At 31.8% G+C, this 21523-nt stretch overlaps 2 protein-coding genes across 2 annotated transcripts; one reads left to right on the forward strand and one right to left on the reverse strand.

The window, feature by feature from the left end:
* Positions 1-3520: 3520 nt before the first annotated feature.
* LOC139492084 (small acidic protein-like) lies at positions 3521-14235 on the reverse strand. Its single transcript, XM_071280223.1, has 4 exons — positions 14078-14235; positions 9638-9724; positions 9140-9200; positions 3521-3907 (listed from the first exon to the last, which is right to left on the reverse strand). The coding sequence occupies exons 1-4, from the start codon at positions 14156-14158 to the stop codon at positions 3624-3626; spliced, it is 513 nt and encodes a 170-aa protein (XP_071136324.1). The 5' UTR covers positions 14159-14235; the 3' UTR covers positions 3521-3623.
* A 104-nt stretch (positions 14236-14339) lies between these two features.
* On the forward strand, positions 14340-21155 carry LOC139492085 (protein LTO1 homolog). The gene is made up of 6 exons (XM_071280224.1): positions 14340-14485; positions 17634-17739; positions 17953-18020; positions 19674-19788; positions 20214-20350; positions 20938-21155. Exons 1-5 carry the CDS (start codon positions 14430-14432, stop codon positions 20280-20282), a joined length of 414 nt encoding a protein of 137 aa, XP_071136325.1. The 5' UTR covers positions 14340-14429; the 3' UTR covers positions 20283-20350; positions 20938-21155.
* The last annotated feature ends 368 nt before the right edge of the window (positions 21156-21523 follow it).

The following is a 21523-nucleotide window of genomic DNA, read 5'->3' on the forward strand; positions in this document are numbered from 1 at the left end:
TGTCAGGCAGGATTTGTCGGATAAGTTTAAACAGATTCCTTTATAGTGGATTTGGAAACAAGTTATTGCAACTTATCTCAATCCCTTTCCACTTTACGTGTGCTGTTTTGTAGCGACATTAGCCTGCTCTTTTTCAAAATCTACAAGGGTGTCTTTTACATGCAAGAGATATATATGGCTCTCTGTTAACATTTATATGGAATAATTGCTTTGTGCACATCTTGCCTTGCAGAGTTTATCTGTCTTTGACCTTTTTTTTTGTTTCGTAAGTCAATATTCAATTATTTAGCAGTAAAGTCAGTTTCACCAACAACATAAGCAATAGGAACTCTATACAAAGTGCAATGTATGATTGTAAGGTACACATACCTGTATGGCAGGGTTAGTTTGACCTAGAACTCATTTACATGGATAATTGATCATTTCAAGTTTCAGGGATTCTTGTAGAATAAATGGGGAATGTGTCCATAGGGACACTGAAGATGCACCCCCTAGCATATAACATTATGAAGAGACATAACTTAAGAACTGCAAAAGTCACGCTTCCCAAAGTTAAACTGAGTTAAGTGGTAATAAGCATTATAGATTTGTATATACATTTCATTAAATTTAGTTGAGACCAACTTAAGTTAGAGAATGGAAACAATACATCATATAAGATTACGGTATAAAGGGACAAAACTGAAGAACTGTAATCTAAGTGCTTGTAAGCACCGAAGGGTAAAGATTGTTTTATTTTTTTTAGTGAAAATTGCATTGTAAAAAGCAGTGGTTGTAGTTGATGTAATTGTTCAAATTTATTTTTATAATTGGGAGCTATCTTCCTTTGTCCATAATTGTAGTTGGATCAACTACAATTATGGACAAAGGAAGATAATTTCAATTTTAGATCAACTAAAATTATTGACAAAGGAAGATAGCTTCAATTTCAAAAATTAATTTTAACAATTACACATTTGATATTTTAGAACAGATATTAGATTCTTAATTTTTCATTTGTAAAGGGGCATAACTCAAAAACGGTACAGGTGATGCCACCAAAATGCATACTTGATCTGCGTTTTGTGGTAATAAGCATTTTGTGTAAGTTTCATGACATTTGGTTAAAGCAAACTAAAGTTAGAGAACGAAAATCAACTTTGGGATGTATGGACGATTACAGATAACAGATTTGCAACATAAATTCAAAGTAATAATATTGTAAAGCTGGTGGAACTTTTCAGCATGTGCAAAATCAAACAATCTAAAGTTAAAGAATAAAATTCTAACACTTTAGATCTTTATGGCACTGAAGTCTTTTCTTGGAAACAGTAACATGTGATGCAGATCCAGATGGCATTTTTGGTCTTGTTTTCTACATTGTCCAATATTATTTCCATATTTCCGCTCGCCAGAGCCACTTTTATTTACAATTTTACATGCCTCTTTTTATACGACCGCAAAATTTGAAAAAATTTTCGTCGTATATTGCTATCACGTTGGCGTCGTCGTCTGCGTCGTCGTCCGAATACTTTTAGTTTTCGCACTCTAACTTTAGTAAAAATGAATGGAAATCTATGAAATTTTAACACAAGGTTTATGACCACAAAAGGAAGGTTGGTATTGATTTTGGGAGTTTTAGTCCCAACATTTTAGGAATATGGGGCCAAAAAGGGCCCAAATAAGCATTTTCTTGGTTTTCGCACTATAACTTTAGTTTAAGTTAATAGAAATCTACGAAATTTTGACACAAGGTTTATGACCACAAAAGAACGGTTGGGATTGATTTTGGGAGTTTTGGTTTCAACAGTTTAGGAATTAGGGGCCAAAAAAGGGCCCAAATAAGCATTATTCTTGGTTTTCGCACAATAACTTTAGTTTAAGTAAATAGAAATCAATGAAATTTAAACACAATGTTAATGACTACAAAAGGAAGGTTGGTATTGATTTTGGGAGTTTAGGTCCCAACAGTTTAGGAATTAGGGGCCAAAAAGGGACCCAAATAAGCATTTTTCTTGGTTTTCGCACCATAACGTTAGTATAAGTAAATAGAAATCTATGAAATTTAAACACAAGGTTTATGACCATAAAAGGAAGGTTGGTATTGATTTTGGGAGTTTTGGTCCCAACAGAATAAGGGGCCCAAAGGGTCCAAAATTAAACTTTGTTTGATTTCATCAAAATTGAATAATTGGGGTTCTTTGATATGCTGAATCTAACTGTCATGACTGTGTATGTAGATTCTTAACTTTTGGTCCCGTTTTCAAATTGGTCTACATTAAGGTCCAAAGGGTCCAAAATTAAACTTAGTTTGATTTTGACAAAAAATGAAATCTTGGGGTTCTTTGATATGCTGAATCCAAAAATGTACTTAGATTTTTTATTATGGGCCCAGTTTTCAAGTTGGTCCAAATCAGGATCTAAAATTATTATATTAAGTATTGTGCAATAGCAAGTCTTTTCAATTGCACAGTATTGCGCAATGGCAAGAAATATCTAATTGCACAATATTGTGAAATAGCAAATTTTTTTTTAATTAGAGTTATCTTTCTTTGTCCAGAATAGTAAGCAAGAAATATCTAATTGCAAAATATTGTGCAATAGCAAGATTTTTTTTTAATTGGAGTTATCTTTCTTTGTCCAGAATCAACTTAAATCTTTGTTATATACAATATACAATGTATATTCACTTTTTACTACCAACTGATAAATTAAAATAATCTTTACCATTCAGGGATAACAAGCAGTTTTTTTACATCTTAATATTTTATGATGTATTTAAATGAGTAGTTATTGTTGCAAACTCCATTAGAAATTTTAATTGAGATTAGTTTTGGTATAAGGGAAAGGGGGATGTGATTAAAAAAATTGGGTTCAATTTTTCTCATTTGAAATTTCATAAATAAAAAAGAAAATTTTTTCAAACATTTTTTTGAGAGGATTAATATTCAACAGCATGGTGAATTGCTGTAAGAGAAAACAAAAATTTTAAGTTCATTAGAACACATTCATTCTGTGTCAGAAACCTATGCTGTGTCAACTATTTAATCACAATCCAAATTTAGAGCTGAATCCAGCTTGAATGTTGTGTCCATACTTGCCCCAACCGTTCAGGGTTCAACCTCTGCGGTCGTATAAAGCTACGCCCTGCGGAGCATCTGGTTTCAATAGTCAAAGATCTCAACATTTCCATCTTTGTATTAATTTCAATTAATTTCACCTCTAGTTTTAAGTCTGTTTATCTCTTTTAAATTACTCACATCTAATGTTATCAAAGATGAAAATCTTTCGTAGCAAACAAATATCCCGCCTTTTTTTTTATTAATTAGGCCAGTAGTTTTCTCCTTGTTTTACATTTGTCATTTCAGGGTCTATTATAGCTGATTACAAGGTATGGGGGTTTGCTCATTGTTGAAAACATATAATTGTTAATTTCTGTGTTCAGTTTGGTCTATTGTGAAGAGTTGTCTCATTAGCAATGGAGATGAGAATAAAAGTTAATAGTCAAAAGATTTCTAAAGAAAAATTCTTGTGTAAAAACTTACATGATTAACTTTATTAAAATGATGGAATTTTGACAACATTCACCCTGAAACTTACATTCAAGAAATAAAATGATTTTTGTCTTTCATGTAAAACACCTATCATGAATCACTAGCTTTCACAAAATTGCACATCATTTTCTTTTTTACTGGAACATTAGAATCAGATTTATCGTCTAGTTTATGTTTTTCTGCCAATTTTTCTTCAGTTTTTTCCTTGTCCCCTTCTTTGGTTTCGTCTTTTCCCTCCTCAGAATTAAGGGACTTTTTCTTTGGATCTTCATGAAATCCTAGGCCTATATGTGCTTTAGGACCAGCTAACAGCTTATGTTCTAATCCTTTGTTGAACTGTTCTTCTAACTTTTCTTCCACGTCTCTCTCTGGGCCTGTCAAAATACATAGACTGAATTATACATTTAAAGAATAAGTAGGAAATGTATTGTTTACTTATAAAGATGGACTACTTTATTTTATATTTATATCCTACATATAATACTTGAGGGGGGGGGGGACAAGAGTATCAAACTATCTACTAACTAAATTATTTAGAGTCAATAACAATGACAAGTCCACATCAAAATTGATTAAGGATAAATAAGACAGGAAAGTTATTGTACATTTATATGAATTAGGCATTGCCATAAAAATGTTCTCATAATCAATCATTCTTCAATCAATAAATAGCAACAACAAAAAAAATCAACAAAAATCAAAGAGCTGATAGCTCTGAGGTGGAAGAAGGTGAATAAAAGGTAACTTGAATTACCATAAAAGCAGCCCACTAACCGAGCCTGCTTTGTTCCATTATCGTTATGACATATAATAATTTTTTCTTCAAACAATAATGTGTCATCAGTACATGGATTTCCCATTTATACAATCATTTTCTATGTTCAGTGGACTGTGAAAATTAGGTAAAATCTTTAATTTGGCAGTAAAATAAGAAAGATCATATCATAAGGAACACGTGTGTACTAAGTTTCAAGTTGATTGGATTTGGACTTCATCAAAAACTACCTTGACCATAAACTTTAATCTGAAGCAGAACAGACAGACAGACCAGAAAACATAATGCCCATAAATGGGGCATAAAAATAGTAAGACTTGTTACATACCCACCAACTTTTGAAAGTTCCCATGGGATATTTAAGTGTGCGACAACAATTTTAAAGGTTAAAATTTTTAGTGAAGTATTTTGGATCTGGATTGTCTATAAAAAGTGTCATATTTGTATGATGAACTTACATAGATATAGGAAGATGTGGTGTGAGTGCCAATGAGACAACTCTCCATCCAAATAACAATTTACATGCCTTTTTCTTAAGTCTGTTTGCATGATTCTAGTTATTGAATCGGTAGAAAAGATGAACATGTAGCTAGCAGACCAGGGTTTATTTTCTTGTGTAAGAATATAAGATGCTTGTTGAAATTTCCAATTTTGAATTATGCACAAAGGGAGGTAGTACTGCATCATTGAATTTTGTCAATCAGCCATGATTTTATCCTGTGTAACGATTGCAGATGAAAATTCACGTTTTACAACTAGATGAAAACAACACAAGTTCAAAATCTAGCATGTTAGAATAATCTTTAGAGAAAACGTTTTTGATTGGCTTATTAATTGATCATGAGAAACACAGAATTTGATTGGCTGAACACGATTGTCTTAACTATGGAACAAAATAAGGAACAGATGATTTTCACTAAATCGTGTTTTAGAGTTTTTTTAACAATACCCTTAATATTAATATTTTTAATAATTGCAAGGACGTATTATAAAACGTCCTTGATAAGAGAAAAAAGAATGAACACAGGTCGAACGTACTATACAGATGAAAGAACTCAGGACGAACAGATCAAGGGCGAGTTGTAGTAGTACCAATACCAAATTCACGCATGCGTACTACAAATATCTACAGTAAAAACATCTGGTTACAAGTAAACAAATAACAAGTAGATGAGATGAAATATAATAATTTACATAAATGAAAGGGTACATATTTACGATATTGATTGTTTTTCAATCCTAATTTACAAATTAAATGATTCAGATGCTTAATCATTCATGTGTGTGTAAAAGTCAGTGTCAGGAATCAGAAGTTATGAAATTGTATTACACAGAAAGGAATGCGGCATACGGAGGCTCAATGATTTTAAAGTCGGCACCATTGGCCTTCAGAAGACTTGAAGTCTTCTTCCACCAAAAAAAACAGAGCTTCAAAATTCAATAAAAGTATTGAATTCGTTCTAAGTTTGAATTCGTTCCAAGATGTTTTGTTTTTTTGTATTTGGAAGTCTTATTGTACATAAGATTGTTTTTTTCAGAACTTTTTGTATTCATATTATGCATAAAGTCATAAAAAACAAGAATGTGTCCATAGTACACTGATGCCCCACTCGCACTATCATTTTCTATGTGGACAGTGAAATTGGGGTCAAAATTCTAATTTGGCATTAAAATTGGAAAGATCATATCATGGGGCACATGTGTACTAAGTTTCAAGTTGATTGGACTTCAACTTCATCAAAAACTACCTTGACCAAAAACTTTAACCTGAAGCGGGACAGACAGACGGACGAACCAACGAACGAACAGACCAGAAAACATAATGCCCCTCTATAATCGTAGTTGGGGCATAAAAATGTCATAAAATATTTAAAAATAAGAATGTGTCCATAGTACACTGATGCCCCACTCGCACTATCATTTTCTATGTTTATTGGACTGTGAAATCAGGATAAAAACTCTAATTTGGATTTAAATTAGAAAGATAATATCATAAGGAACATGTATACTAAGTTTCAATTGATTGGACTTCAACTTCATCAAAAACTACCTTGACCAAAAACTGTAACCTGAAATTTGCAGACTTGCAGTATCATTTTCTGTGTTCAGTGGACTATGACATTGGGGTCAAAACTCTAATTTGGCATTAAAATTTGAAATATCATATCAAAGGGAACATGTGTACTAAGTTTAAAGTTGATTGGACTTCAACTTCATCAAAAACTACCTTGACCAAAAACTTTAACCTGAAACTTGCACTATCATTTTCTGTGTTCAGTGGACTATGACATTGGGGTAAAAACTCTAATTTGGCATTAAAATTTGAAATATCATATCAAAGGGAACATGTGTACTAAGTTTAAAGTTGATTGAACTTCAACTTCATCAAAAACTACCTTGACCAAAAACTTTAACCTGAAACTTGCACTATCATTTTCTTTGTTCAGTGGACCATGAAATTGGGGTCAAAACTCTAGTTTGGCATTAAAATTAGAAAGATCATATCATAGGGCACATGGTTTCTAAGTTTCAAGTTGATTGGACTTCAACTTCATTAAAAACTACCTTGACCAAAAACTTTAACCTGAAGAGGGACGAACAGACGAACAAATGGCACAAAACAAGAAAACATAATACCCTCTACTATCGTAGGTGGGTCATAAACTAGAGGGTCCAAGGACCCTGTGTCGCTCACCTGATATTTTTATTTACAATTGTTGCATGATAAATGCAACTGTTGTACTGTCGTTTAGTTTCAGAGATATAATACTAAAAAGTGCATTTGAAACCTATGTTTTATTTCAGCCATGTGGGCAGGCAGGGTCATCATACACAGTGGTCCCTGGATATCCTAGTGGTGATTTAAACCAAGTTTGTTTAAATTCGACAGTTGTTTCAGGGGAGAATTTTTGTAAAATTTATCTAACAAGAAATGCAAAGTAATGAGAAAGATGTGAAGTAGTTTTGTTGTTGCGTAACCCCCCCCCCAACTTTGCCACCAGTGCAAGGGTTGTATAGCCAGCTGAGGTCGTGAAAAACTCTCTTTCTTTTGTTGTTGCAGATAGATCTTGACCTGATAAACAATTTTACCACATGTCAGATTTGCTCTAAATGCTTTGGTTTTTGAGTGATAAGCCAAAAACTGCATTTTACCCCTATCTTCTATTTTTAGCCATGGCGGGCATCTTGGTTGGTTGGCTGGATCACCGGACACAATTTTTAAACTAGATACCCGAATGATGATTGTGGCCAAGTTTGGTTTAATTTAATCCAGTAGTTTCAGAGGAGAAGATTTTTGTAAAAGATAACTAAGATTTACGAAAAATGGTTAAAAATTGACTTTAAAGGGCAATAACTCCTAAAGGGATCAACAGACCATTTTGGTCATGTTGACTTATTTGTAGATCTTACTTAGCTGAACATTTTTGCTGTTTACAGTTTATCTCTATCTATAATAATATTCAAGATAATAACCAAAAACAGCAAAATTTCCTTAAAATTACCAATTCAGGGGCAGCAACCTATAAAAGAGTTGTCCCATTCATCTCAAAATTTCAGGGCAGATAGATCTTGACCTGATAAACAATTTTACTACAGTCAGATTTGCTCTAAATGCTTCGGTTTTTGAGTGATAAGCCAAAAACTGCATTTTACCCCTATGTTCTATTTTTAGCCATGGCGGCCATCTTGGTTGGTTGGCCGGATCACCGGACACAATTTGTAAACTAGATACCCGAATGATGATTGTGGCCAAGTTTGGTTTAATTTGGTCCAGTAGTTTCAGAGGAGAAGATTTTTGTAAAAGATAATTAAGATTTACGAAAAATGGTTAAAAATTGACTATAAAGGGCAATAACTTCTAAAGGGGTCAACAGACCATTTTGGTCATGTTGACTTATTTGTAGATCTTACTTTGCTGAACATTTTTGCTGTTTACAGTTTATCTCTATCTATAATAATATTCAAGATAATAACCAAAAACATCAAAATTTTCTCAAAATTACCAATTCAGGGGCAGCAACCCAACAACGGGTTGTCCGATTCATCTGACAATTTCAGGGCAGATAGATCTTGACCTGATAAACAATTTTGCCCCATGTCAGATTTGCTCTAAATGCTTTGGTTTTTGAGTTATAAGCCCAAAACTGCATTTTAACCCTATGTTCTATTTTTAGCCATGGCGGCCATCTTGGTTGGTTGGGCGGGTCACCGGACACAATTTTTAAACTAGATACCCTAATAATGATTTTGGCCATGTTTGGTTAAATTTGGCCCAGCAGTTTCAGAGGAGAAGATTTTTGTAAAAGTTAACGACGACGGACGCAGGACGACGCCGGACGATGCCGGACGCCGGACGCCAAGTGATGAGAAAAGCTCACTTGGCCCTTCGGGCCAGGTGAGCTAAAAATCATCTTGATGTCTTCAGTAATATGCATAAGTTCCTTTTAATGAACCAAGGACCATGATGTTGAATTCCCTTGCAATATCTTTTTACTCATTAGTTTAGTCAATCTCTGTTAGTCTTTGTTACATTAAATCTTTGACATGTCTTGATTCCAGGTGATAACACCTTGACATATCATATTAGACAAAATTAGCCAGCTTGTTGAAGACCAAATGTTAACCTGTAGATTTCCTTTTAGTTTGTATGTGTGCTCGGTTGCAGTCTTATGGGTAAAAAAATAATCTTGAAATACAAACTTGGAACGAATTCAATACTTTTATTAAATTTTGAAACTTTGTTTTTTGTTTTTTTTTAATTTTTGCCATTTAATTCAGGTTAATATGTTGACTGGCATAAAAAATGCAGAACTTTGCAACATGTACATACTTTCCCTTTCATGTTGATGCATTTTCTCCTCACCAATAACAAATTGTCCATGGTGTTCTTTCTGAAAATATATCAAATGCACTTTGTTAAAATATAATTTTTCACTTTTTGGGTCTTTTTGAAAATGTTGTTTGTGCTGTATTGAGACCCCTCTACAACAAAATTTGTTTTACATGCACACATATAAAAATTAAGGTTTTTATCTAATGCAATTATAGGTTTGAACGTTGTTTTCAATTAAGACTTGTTTATATACATATAAATTGCTTCACTAAGCACAGCTGGATTTGACCACAGAGGTCCAACAGTCGGGGCAAAATTGGACACAATATTCTCACTTGATACAGGTCTGAATTTGGATTGTAATTAATTTATTACAAAAGCTCATTTTGCGTGTTGAGTAGACATGTGATGAAAACAAATTGTGAAAACGTGATATGACACTACCATTTTGATATTTATAGATCCTTAATGTACAATTAACATAAACATCTGTACCTTTGCAGCACCCATCAAACGAAGGAATTTATTCTTCCTGTTAGTATCTCCCAAATCTACTTCTTCCCACTTGTTGGCAGAGTGAACCTTAAAATATATATGTGCATAAGTTAACATTCACAATTAAAGCAGGTTAAACTCACAAGCTATTACTCACTAATACTTACCCTGCTTTAAGTATTTGGCTAACAGGAAGCTGAAGAAAAATGAATCTGAAAACAAATTACTTAGTCTAGCATGTGCATATGAAAAATGCAGATAGCAAATTATGTGAGGTTCAGTTTCATAGATAAATCTAATGATGTTTTCAAATATAAGGCCATTAAGACGTTAAGAGCATATATTAAAATATTCTAAATTCTAGAGACTGTTGACTGATGAATCTTAAACCATGTCTCAAAGTAAAACATGCTGACATGAAGCCTGATAACAATTTTCAGGAATCTATTGTTTGTAGTTCCTGATTGAAATTAATTGTGAAATTTTCGAAGGAATACTGTATGTATAGTATGATAGTAAAGATGATTAAAATTAATGAACAATATTTTCTATATATATATGTGTTAACAGTCCAGGTATCAGACTTTGTTATTTTCTATGTCTGAAGAGGTTATCTTTGTGTTCAGGTTTAAAAATCAGAGAGGCAGATTTAGGGGGGGGGGGGGGGGGGGGGGGCAGGGGGCCTGGGCCTGATTGTTATAAATATAGAATACTTTTAGAAAGAAAAACTATATGAAAGCTTAGTTTGGACAATTTTATAGCAATTCAAAATAAACAGTTCCTCTTATTTATAAGAATCAGACATTATGTGAATTAAAACATCACATATTCAGTAAAATATGTGTAAAATTGCAATATATGTTTGTAGGAAGTTTCCATGGGGGAGATAATAACTTTTCTTTCAAAAAGTCTTTATTCAAAAGAATAATATTTTAGGTTATCTCCCCTGAAAACTTATCAATAGCATATTGTTATTTTACTGAATATATGATCAGTGGTCTCGCTAGCCCAAAATAGAAGGGCGCCGCGCCCTGGGTGCCCTCAGCTGCGCCCTGGGTGCCTTCATCCGCGCCCTTCTGCCCTGACGTCTTTTTCCAAAATTATCTGGTGCCGTTTTGGTAAAATTTTGTTTCATCGATTTCTGATCTCCAAGTTAATTACATATATGACACCTGTGTGATTGCCCCCATGTTAATCATGTCATTACAATCAATTACAATGATAAAGACTTCAAAGGTGTTAATAACTAGGTAATTTAATTAGGACAATGTATCTTTTTGTCATACTTCTACTTCTACTTCTACCATATAGTGACAGCCTTCAACAAATTGAAGATTATGTCACAGGAGGAAACTTACAACAAGACATAGATTGAAAAATGTACAAGTTTAAAAAAAAAAAAAAAAAAAAAAAAATATGAAAAATTAAAAAATATAAAATGTTTTGTATAATAAAGTAAGATGTTGTAATTAATATTGATGCTTTGAGATTGAAGATTTAAAAGAGTCTACTGAAGTGCAATTTACAATGTTATCTGGTAGTTTGTTCCAGTCGGTAATAGTTCTTGGAAAATATGATTCTTTTCTGTACTGTGTTTTGCAGGATGGAATTTGGAAGCTGTTCGAATTAGAATGTCTTGTTTGTCTTTTTTGAGGAATTAATTTATTATTTTTAGGAATTGCAACCTTTTCGTGTTCAATTTTGAAAAGCATTACCAATCTGGAGTCTTTTCTTCTGTCAGAGAGACTGCGCCATTCAAGATGTTGTAACATGTTACCAACGCTTGAGGTGTTTCTGTATTTGTTGGTAACAAAACGTGCAGCCCTCCTTTGAACTTTTTCAATGCTATCTATGTCTTGTTGTAAGTATGGATCCCAAACAGAGCAAGCATACTCTAGTGATGGTCTTACTAGGGACTTATATGCTTGCTCTTTAATGGATGTTGAACTTATGTTCAGGTTCCTCCTTAGAAAGCCTAGTGTGCTATTAGCTTTCTTGCATATGTTGTTAATATGCACATCCCATTTAAGGTTGGAACTGATGGTGACCCCCAGATATTTTGCTGTTGTTACATGTTCTAATGAATGATTGTGTAATGTGTAGTTAAATGTGATTGGTTTTTTATTTCTGGTGACTGAAATTACATTACACTTATCTGGGTGGAATGCCATTTTCCAAGTAGTTTCCCACGATGCCAGTTTGTTTAGATCTTTTTGTAATGTTAATGCATCGGAGTTTGATTTTATTGCCAAATAAACTATTGTGTCGTCTGCAAATAAACGTACTGTAGATGTTAGACCAGTTGGAATGTCATTTATATAGTACAAGAAGAGACTTGGTCCAAGAACTGACCCCTGTGGAACCCCTGACTCAACTGCAACATACTCAGATTTTTCCCCCTCTAGAACTACTGCCTGTTTGCGATTGCTAAGAAAATTTTGTATCCAGTAATTTAATTCCCCTTGTATCCCGTAATGATGAATGTGTCAGCGAGTGTGTTTTAAGCTTGGGTCTGCATTTTCGATCTCCAAGTCACAATGGAAGAGCGTATATAAATGAAGACTTTCATGACTTTAGAATTGAATTTAAGTCATCAAAATAAAACTATGCCTTTACAGAAATGCCTTCCATCTCAACTTGTTAGCGACAAGCACAGTTTTTAATTAACCCAAACGTGGTGGAAATTGATTTTGGAGTTACTTCCCCTGTTTTAGCTTATTACAAATTTGTGCTCTAAAAATATTATCTAGTACCAAAAAAAGGAATAAATTACCAATTGAATATATAATAACATAATAATGTTACCTTAAAGATATTAACTGTCTTTGAACATATCAAAAAATATATATTGCAATTTCTACTTGATAATTATACTTTTAGCAATCCATGTTCTAAACATTGTTAAATTAGTAATGCTCTCTGTTTCAGATCATATGATGTTTTCAAAGCTATAAATCCTATATAGATAAAAAAAAAAAAACAAAAAAAAAACACATATTCTTTGATAATGGGTAGAGTGAAGTTGAACTGTAAAAACATAATATGTTGATGAAGATGTACTATATCAGTCATAACTACACAAACAATGAAATAAAGACTATAGTTGAAAAGCATCTTTATTTAAAAAAAAAAAACATATACAGTAAAAAAAAAAAAAGAGAATCGTGAACTCGTGATACACACAGAAACGTAGACAAAAAAATGAGCAGTGCCTTTTCTTATCATAAAAAGTGCCCTGCCCTCCACTGGCACCCTGCCCCTTTTGATTTCTAGCTAGAGCACTGATGATGTTTTATTTAAAATGATATCTGATTCTTATAAATATAGAATACTTTTAGAAAGAAAAACTATATGAAAGCTTAGTTTGGACAATTTAATAGCAATTCCAAATAAACAGTTCCCCTTCAGCATGGAAATGAATATAATATAACTATACAAACTGATAAACTACATTGTCACAACATCATTAAAGTGGAGTTAAAGTCTTATAGGATTGTAAGTATGTTTTATTTTATCACCTTGCACTTTCATGACTTGGCTGTGGTTTTCTACAGCAGTTGGTTCAAATTTCTGACCAGTTGAACAATTTGAATTTGTAAAACAAATTGCAATTTGGTCAAAATTTTGAATGAGTTGCAATTGGTGAAGAGCAACACTAACAGTCAACTCACTGTAAAGAATTATTAAAAATGAAATTGATATTGCGCTCCTCCCTATTTTATACTAGACTGATAAATATATATTTTACTCAAAATTTCCTGCAAACGAGACCGGAAAAAGGAAGTACATTGTAGATTTCTGCGCAGATGCAGGAATTCAAAACATGCCATAAAAAAAATTGAACGATTTTGAGTTCATTAGTACAATAAAAATTTGGGGGAAAATTTTCCAGATTGTTTTTTTTTTTTTATTGAATTTTCTACTGTTATTGGGGACTTCGTCCCCATATTATTTACTGACTTTTATTGATTGAATTTCTGATTCCTGTGATAAGACAATACAAATACAACTGCTTCAAAATCAGTCAATTGTATTATCGTCATAAAGAAAATGTGCATTTTATCATTATGCACAAAAAATAACTGTTTAACGTCATTTGTCATGATTTTGTTTACCGTTATTCATCATAAAAGTATCTATACTTGATACCAGTATGCATGCTTTGCATGATGTGCTAACTGTTTTATATCTTGTGGCTGTGCTTATCACATATATGTATGGCAGTCAAAAACTCTACATAGCTATGTTGTATTGGTATATGCATACCCGACTTTAAATAAATCTTTTATGCTTTATGCTTATGGAACCCCTGTTTCGACCCTCATGTCTTGCAACAATAATTTGTTCTTTTTACAAAGTATAACAAAGCCTGATAATGCTATTTAGTGAAGACTAAAGTATAAATGTTATTTAAAGACACTAAGTCATCTGTTTCATTACATTTTCTGGCTCCTTTTCAGCTTTTTTGCTGGATTCTTCCTTTGTTTCTGTTTTCTCTGTCGTTTTTTCCTTTTCACTCATTTTTTCTCGAAGAAATGCTTGCCCCTTCTATCAATAAAAAACGGAAATTAATTTCAATATTGATCATTCACAAGTAAGTGAATGAATAACTAATTATTTTAAACAACAGACAAAGTCATTATGAACGGAAATTTATAACAGTTTGAACATTAAAACTTTCCTGATCCCTTTTTTTGTTCTAAACTTTTCAATGATATAAGTCAAAGGGAGATAATCTTTTCTTTCACTTTCACTTTGATTTACGGTGTTTTACATTTCTCATTATTTAAGAATGGCAAACAATACAGAAGATGATATATTTCATGATATCATAATGGGTGAAGAAAAGTAATTACCCGCTATTGAGCACTCTTTCAATTTATATTGTCATATTTCAAGCCATACAATCATATTAAATCCAAGAAATGTTATCTACACTCAAAATCTTTTGTATTGATCAGTTGATATAATTTGTGCCTTTTGTGGAGTTCGACTGTCCTTGAGTTATTTTTCCTTTGACCTGATGAAACATCTTTCATCTTTTACAATAATTCAATATTTTTTTTCTTCCAATAAAATTACTATGCATTAGACGAAATGCAGCCGCTAGGTGAGATCAAGACTGGTTGATGGCTTTCCATCCAGACAAGTGCACAGTCCTTACAGTATCACAAAAGAAAAAACAGTTTAAACATGACTATATCCTGCACAATCACAAACTTTGAACTAGTCACTTCAGCTAAATATCTGGGCATTACACTACAAACAAACTTAAAATGGTCAATTTTTTTATAAATGTTGTTTTGTTAAACATGTCTCATATGTCGGTTAAAAGCTCATTAGAGCTTATGTTTGTCTATGTTTGTATACCTTGCCGACTCTTATATAAAGCTTATTTATTATTTATTATTATTTATTATTAAAACATACAGATAACATCATAGCTAATGGTAACAAATCTTTGGGCTTCTTAAAAAGAAATTTAAAAACATCATGCCAGAACATCAAAACCCAGGCATATCTGGCACTAGTTCGTCCTAAGCTTAAATATTCATGTTCTGTATGGGACCCTCACGCAGTTGAACAAACCTTTAAAATTGAGATGGTCCAAAGATGAGCTGCTAGATATGTCTGTAACAGGTACCATAACATCAGCAGTCTTACAGACATGATAAACTCACTAAACCTGCCCACACTACAGGAAAGAAGATTACGCACAAGATTGATAATGTTCTACAAAATAGTACATCAAATCGCAGCAATCCCATCTGCTAACCTCATACCATCAGACAGTAGAACCCGCAAAAATCATAGTTTCACTTTCAGACACATTTCTTCCAAAAAAGATAAATATAGATTTTCATTTTTTCCGTACACCATTACTCAGTGGAATTTACTACCAGTCCACACAGTTGCTGTAACCACAGTCGACACATTCAGAGAACAGCTTTAACGGTTTATTTCTTCCTCTGTGATATTTTATCCTGAGGATAATTTGTCCCGGTAATTTTTTTCCAGGCATGGTATTTCACAGGTTGATTTTTTCCAGAGGAGTGAAAATCTATCTGTGTTATGCGGATAGTATTTACCGGTATATATTTGCCGTTCTATATTTCATAGAACCGTGTGAAATAGAGTCCCATTAACTACTATGTAAGTTACTCACAATCTATATATCTGACTACAATTATAAAATGTTTCACAAAGGTAGACCAAATTTGCATAATTTATCAAAGGGAGGTAATTATGAGCAATTTATATTTTTAAGATATATATTTCTGAATCTATTTTATAGCGAAAATTTTCCCTTTAATCTTATTTTTTATATATTCATTTATATAAAAAGATGACTTACAACTTGATATAATAAGACAGAAAACATTTCACAGGTAAAAAATATCCAGCTGTTAAACATGCTTTTGTTCCAATACATTGTTATGCTATGATTTGTCTGATTTCCATATAATCAACAAATACATCTCTGTCCCCAGACAAAACTATTTGTATAGTTAAAAATATCATCATAATCAAATTCTTCTATTACTGCTAACGTTAGTAATGCAACTATATTTCTACCTTACTTTTAAATTTATATTTGTACTGAGATCTGAAAACAACTCACTTGTACATGTATTTCACTAATCTTATTTAATCATGATATTATTTTCACAATTATGATTTTTGAAATTAAATCTGGTTTTCTTCCCTATGTTTCATGATAATTTTCCTTTTAAAAGGATGATATTGACTTGAATATTTCAGGAAATTTTTTCAAGGATAATTTGTGAAATTATTTCCCATTATAATACTTTTTTTTAACAATTTCCTTTTATTTGAAATACACTATTATTATTTCATAGGATAAGTTTTTTCTAATAACTATTCAATAAGTTAACTAACCAGATAGAATTTCACGGCAAAGGCAAAAATATCCCAGGGAAAGATTTTCCTCCGGATAAAAAAAATAACAACAACTACTGTGACATTTTTTCCTCCGGATCAAATTCCACCCGGATATAATTTTGCTTTACACTTACGCTAACTGTTCTCCACAAATTCATTCAACTCATTATTTGCCAATGTACATAGTTTTAATCACAATTTAAAATTAATTTTTACACACTCCAAACTCATTTTCAATTATTTTTGTGGTTATGTAAATATATATATAGGCCACGCAGTGCAAAACAGTATATAATCTTCAGATAATGAAAAACTACGGAAAACCTAAAGAAGAAGAAGACAAGCATAGTAAAATCTAGTCCAAATAATTATGAGGCTATTATACTTTGTTTCTTTGACACCTTACATTGCATGAAGGCATCAAAGCAAAAAGTCCAATACGTCATAATTATTTGGACTCAGTAAAATCCTGCGCGACATAGTAAAATCAATGCCCAGCATGTTATCATCAATACTTTCATGGAGTGCTGAATTATAAAGAAGATATGTCCTTTGCTCCTGACTCATCTGTTTATTTAATCCATAAAATGTGTATCTGTTTAATTTAAAAAAAAAATAGTATGAGAATGGCATAGAAGTTTTTTTTATCACACAACCTTGAACTATATACAAGTAACTATATCTTTTATCATCTTTTACCAATTGTTCAAAAGACAGTCATGTGGAAAATCTCAGATCTTTTTCAGGACTTGAGGTCATTGTGCATAGTTCTCTCAGTTGAAGTTCAATACACCAATCTTGGGTTGTTTTCTATAGATAGGTTACACTAGCTGACCCAGAGTCAATCTAAATAAACAATTTAATCAAACAATAGGTGATTACTCTGATGTAATAAAATCAGCATTGTGACATAAAATAAGATACAGGTATACAGGAAAGAGCATGAATTCAAAAGTCATCAATAGTAAGACACAATGGGACTAAATCATTTTCATTTAGGCAGTATTAAAATGTACAAACATTTGGTCATTGAAACAAGAAAAACAAGTGGTGTGTCCATCATTAAAGATTTACTTCAAAATTTTGTTTTCAGATCTCAGTTGCAGGGTTATGAAGCTGGATTTGAAGCAGGAAAACAATCTGGATATGATGAAGGATACAGACTAGGTTGGGAAAAGGGATCTTCTATTGCATCAGAGGTACAAAAAAGTCATATTTTATTTAATTTTAAAAAGTTGTTATCAAGTAAAATGCAATCTGTACATGACTGAAATTTAACTTTATACATATATAAATAATGCATCTAGAATCAATGATAAAAGAAAATAAAGGAACATATATATATCAGTTATGTGACATTATTAGTTGTAAAAGGTTTTGGATAAGCATTTCAATATCTTTGTTTTTTGTAGGTTGGATTTTATCATGGTTTCATTGAAGAACTTCAAATTAAAATACAGGATGATGACAGCAAACAGAGGTTTGTATCTTGTAACTTTCTAAATACCTTGTATAAACATTCATATGAAATCAAGTACCTCATATAAACATAATTGTACATGTATCAATCAAAAAGCACTTTTAGTAGTTTCTATCATGCTTATTTCAATAATCACCTTTTAAAAGGCCAAGCGAGCTTTTGTCATCACCTGGTGTCCAGTGTGGTTAACTTTTACAAAAAAATCTTCTCCTCTGAAACTACTTGGCCAAATTTAAACAAACTTCGCCATAATCATTAAGCAGTAAAATCTACTAATAAGTCAACTTTACGAAAATTTTTGTTTGACCCCTTTAAAGTCAATTTTTAACAATTTCTTCTCAGAAAGATTGTTTTAGCTCACCTTTCCAAACAAAATACTCAATAACTCCAAAATAAAGTTTTGAATCATCAACAAAAAGTATACAGATCTTTCAGATCTTTAGATTAATATAACAAAGAAGTGTGTAAAGTTTTAAGCAATAATCATAAATTATTTTTGAGATACGGCGCAACATGTAAAAAAAAACCTCCCCTGTTCAACAAAATACTCAATAACTTCAAAATAAAGTTTTGAATCATCAACAAAAAGTATACAGATCTTTAGATTAATATAACAAAGAAGTGTGTAAAGTTTTAAGCAATAATCATAAATTGTTTTTGAGATAGGCACAACATGTAAAAAAAAAAACCTCCCCCTTTTTTACAAAATACTCAATAACTCAAAAATGAAATTTTGAATCATCACCAAAAAGTATACAGATCTTCAGATTAATTAAACAAAGACATGTGTAAAGTTTTAAGCAATAATCATAAATCGTTTATGAGATATGGTGCGACATGTAAAAAAACACTCCCCCTTTTTTACAAAATACTCAATAACTCAAAAATAAAATTTTGAATCATCACCAAAAAGTATACAGATATTAAGATTAATATAAATAAGTTTTAAGCCATAATCAAGAATCGTTTTTGAGATACGGTGCGACATAAGAAAAAAACACACCCCTGTTTTAGTTACAAAGTGCCGTAACTCAAAAAGTTTTAATCTTATTTTCACCAAAAAGTATACAGGTCATTTGACCATCATAAGAAACATTTATGTAAAGTTTCATGAAATTTGGATAAGTCGTTCTCGAGTTATGGTGCGACATGTTTACGCTGGACAGACAGACGGACGGACAGACAGATGGACGGACACCGGACATTTGTATACCATAATACAACCCGTCAAAATTTTGACGGGCCTATAAAAATTGTGAACAATTGTTACCTGAGAACAGTTAATTCACTAATGAGGAGAACAATTGTTTCACAATCGGTATGGAAATCTGAAAAAAGAAATTAATTGGAAAAATTTGGATCTTATCTGCAGCTTCTCAGTAACCACTTAACAAAAATATAATCAAAGGTGAACATTATCTACAGGAGTTATTGTAGCATTGAAGAATATATTAAATTGATATTGTTATTCATTGTCAAAAATCTGTTGGCATGTTTTGCCAGGGTATTCATAAATAACCAACTGCTTGTACTTACAAGAAAAACCAACAAAACAAATTATCTTTAACAAATGTTCTAGTACTGCAATATTTAAATATGTATACATTCTGGTGAAGATGTTGGCATCTTTTAATTACATAGTGTTATATTTAGGGCTTTTAAAGTAACAGAGACACTTCTAAAATTAATCACAGAGTTAACTTTGGAAGATCCAACAAATAACTTACTGTTTGACAAACTGGAGAACATCAGGGCAAAGTTTAAACAGGTAGGTAATATCCTTTTATTTACTTTGGATTTTTATTGGTTTCAATTTTTGTGGTTTGAGAAAACTTTGCTTAAATTTGTGGTTTCCTACACACAAGAAGGTCATAAGTTATTCACAAAAAATTGCCTACACTTTTTTTTCTTAAAAACTTTTTAAATAAAACTCGTGAAATGTTTCTTTTGGTGAGTGTATTCTTCAAATATCTCAAATTTTGTTTATATGTTGTAGAGTGTAGACAGCTTTTGTTACAGCTATACTTTATATATATTGGTGGCCATTAACTGTTTTATGCCCTTTGGTCGGGTTGTTGTCTCTTGATTGTTTATTGATTATTTATGTACTTGAATACATTTTTAATTCTCTGAATGTCCTTTTTGAAGCATTCTTTAATCTTTGATATAATAAACTTATTAATTTATTTGTAGGTTATGTCATTGTTAGGGATGAAGGCAGATTTTAACACAGGACAAGAGAAGAAAGGGGTGTCATTTTGACATTGAAAAGTGCAGAAAAAAAACTGATGACTTGATAGAACATTCAGCTGTGATGTGCAATAAACCAGGTTTGTTTATTAACTCTTCAATGGATTATATCTTTGTATAAAACTAGTTTATAAGGAGAATGTATAATTAAGCACAAAATTGGCCAAAAATTAACTTTGAGATAAATCCAAATCAATGATCAAACTTCGATGGTGCACAGATATTTTAACCAAAAAAAATGCAATGCTTTATTGAAATACATAGACATACCTTCTCTTTGAGGACCAAGAATGATCAAACTGTGGTTTAAGAAAGGGAGATATTTAAATGACTTTTTTTTATCCGCCATAATTTACTGACTGAATCAAATTGGCAGTTTTGAAGAATTTAATGAAAAAAGGCAAAAAAGCAATTTCAGTAGAATTGTTGTTGTCATAGTTGGTTTTACATGTTGTCCACCACCATATTTTATAGAGAATATTACAATAATGTATGTTTGTATTCATCCTCAGTTAAAATTTCTTATTAGAATTTTTTCTACAAGGCTGAAAAGTTTATAAAGATATAGATAAGGGAAGTAACTAAAAATATTTAATTTTATACCTGCCGTATTGAATACTGAATTATTTCTAATGATAATGTTCCTCTTATTCATTCTTTTTTTCAGATAAAGAGAATACACCTCCCTGTGGATAAAGGAGCTATTCATTTCCATAGGCTGTGGCTACTGCAAATTTTATAAACTAAACTTTAGATTTTATTTTTTTTTATAATTTAAAATATTATTTATATTGAATGTCTAAGATATATTTCATATTAAAATATATTATACATGTGTTGTCAACCAAATAAATGTGATATTAAAACAAGGTAAAGAAACCTTAAGTAGCTTTTATTTAAAGCTCATCTAGCCAGAAGGGCCAAGTAAGCTTTCCCATAACTTGGCATCTGTCATCATCGTCGTCCTTCATAGTTAAATGATGAAGGCATGTCTTGAGACAAATTTAACCAAACATGGCTAAAAATAGATGATAGGGGTAAAATGCAAGTTTTGTCTTTCTGTAAATTCAGAAATTATTGCGTGCATTTATTATTGTGAATTTGGAAGAAAGGACTGAAATGCAAGACTAATTATTGCCATTTCAGGAAAATCTGCACACAGCTGTATGTATCAGTTATATCAGATGCAAGTTTTATTATTGCGATACTCATTCAGTCGTGTTATTCGCATTAATAAAAACTTCACAATATAT

Source organism: Mytilus edulis, chromosome 10 (genome assembly GCF_963676685.1).
Source record: "Mytilus edulis chromosome 10, xbMytEdul2.2, whole genome shotgun sequence".
In the NCBI taxonomy this organism is placed as follows: Eukaryota; Metazoa; Mollusca; class Bivalvia; order Mytilida; family Mytilidae; genus Mytilus; species Mytilus edulis.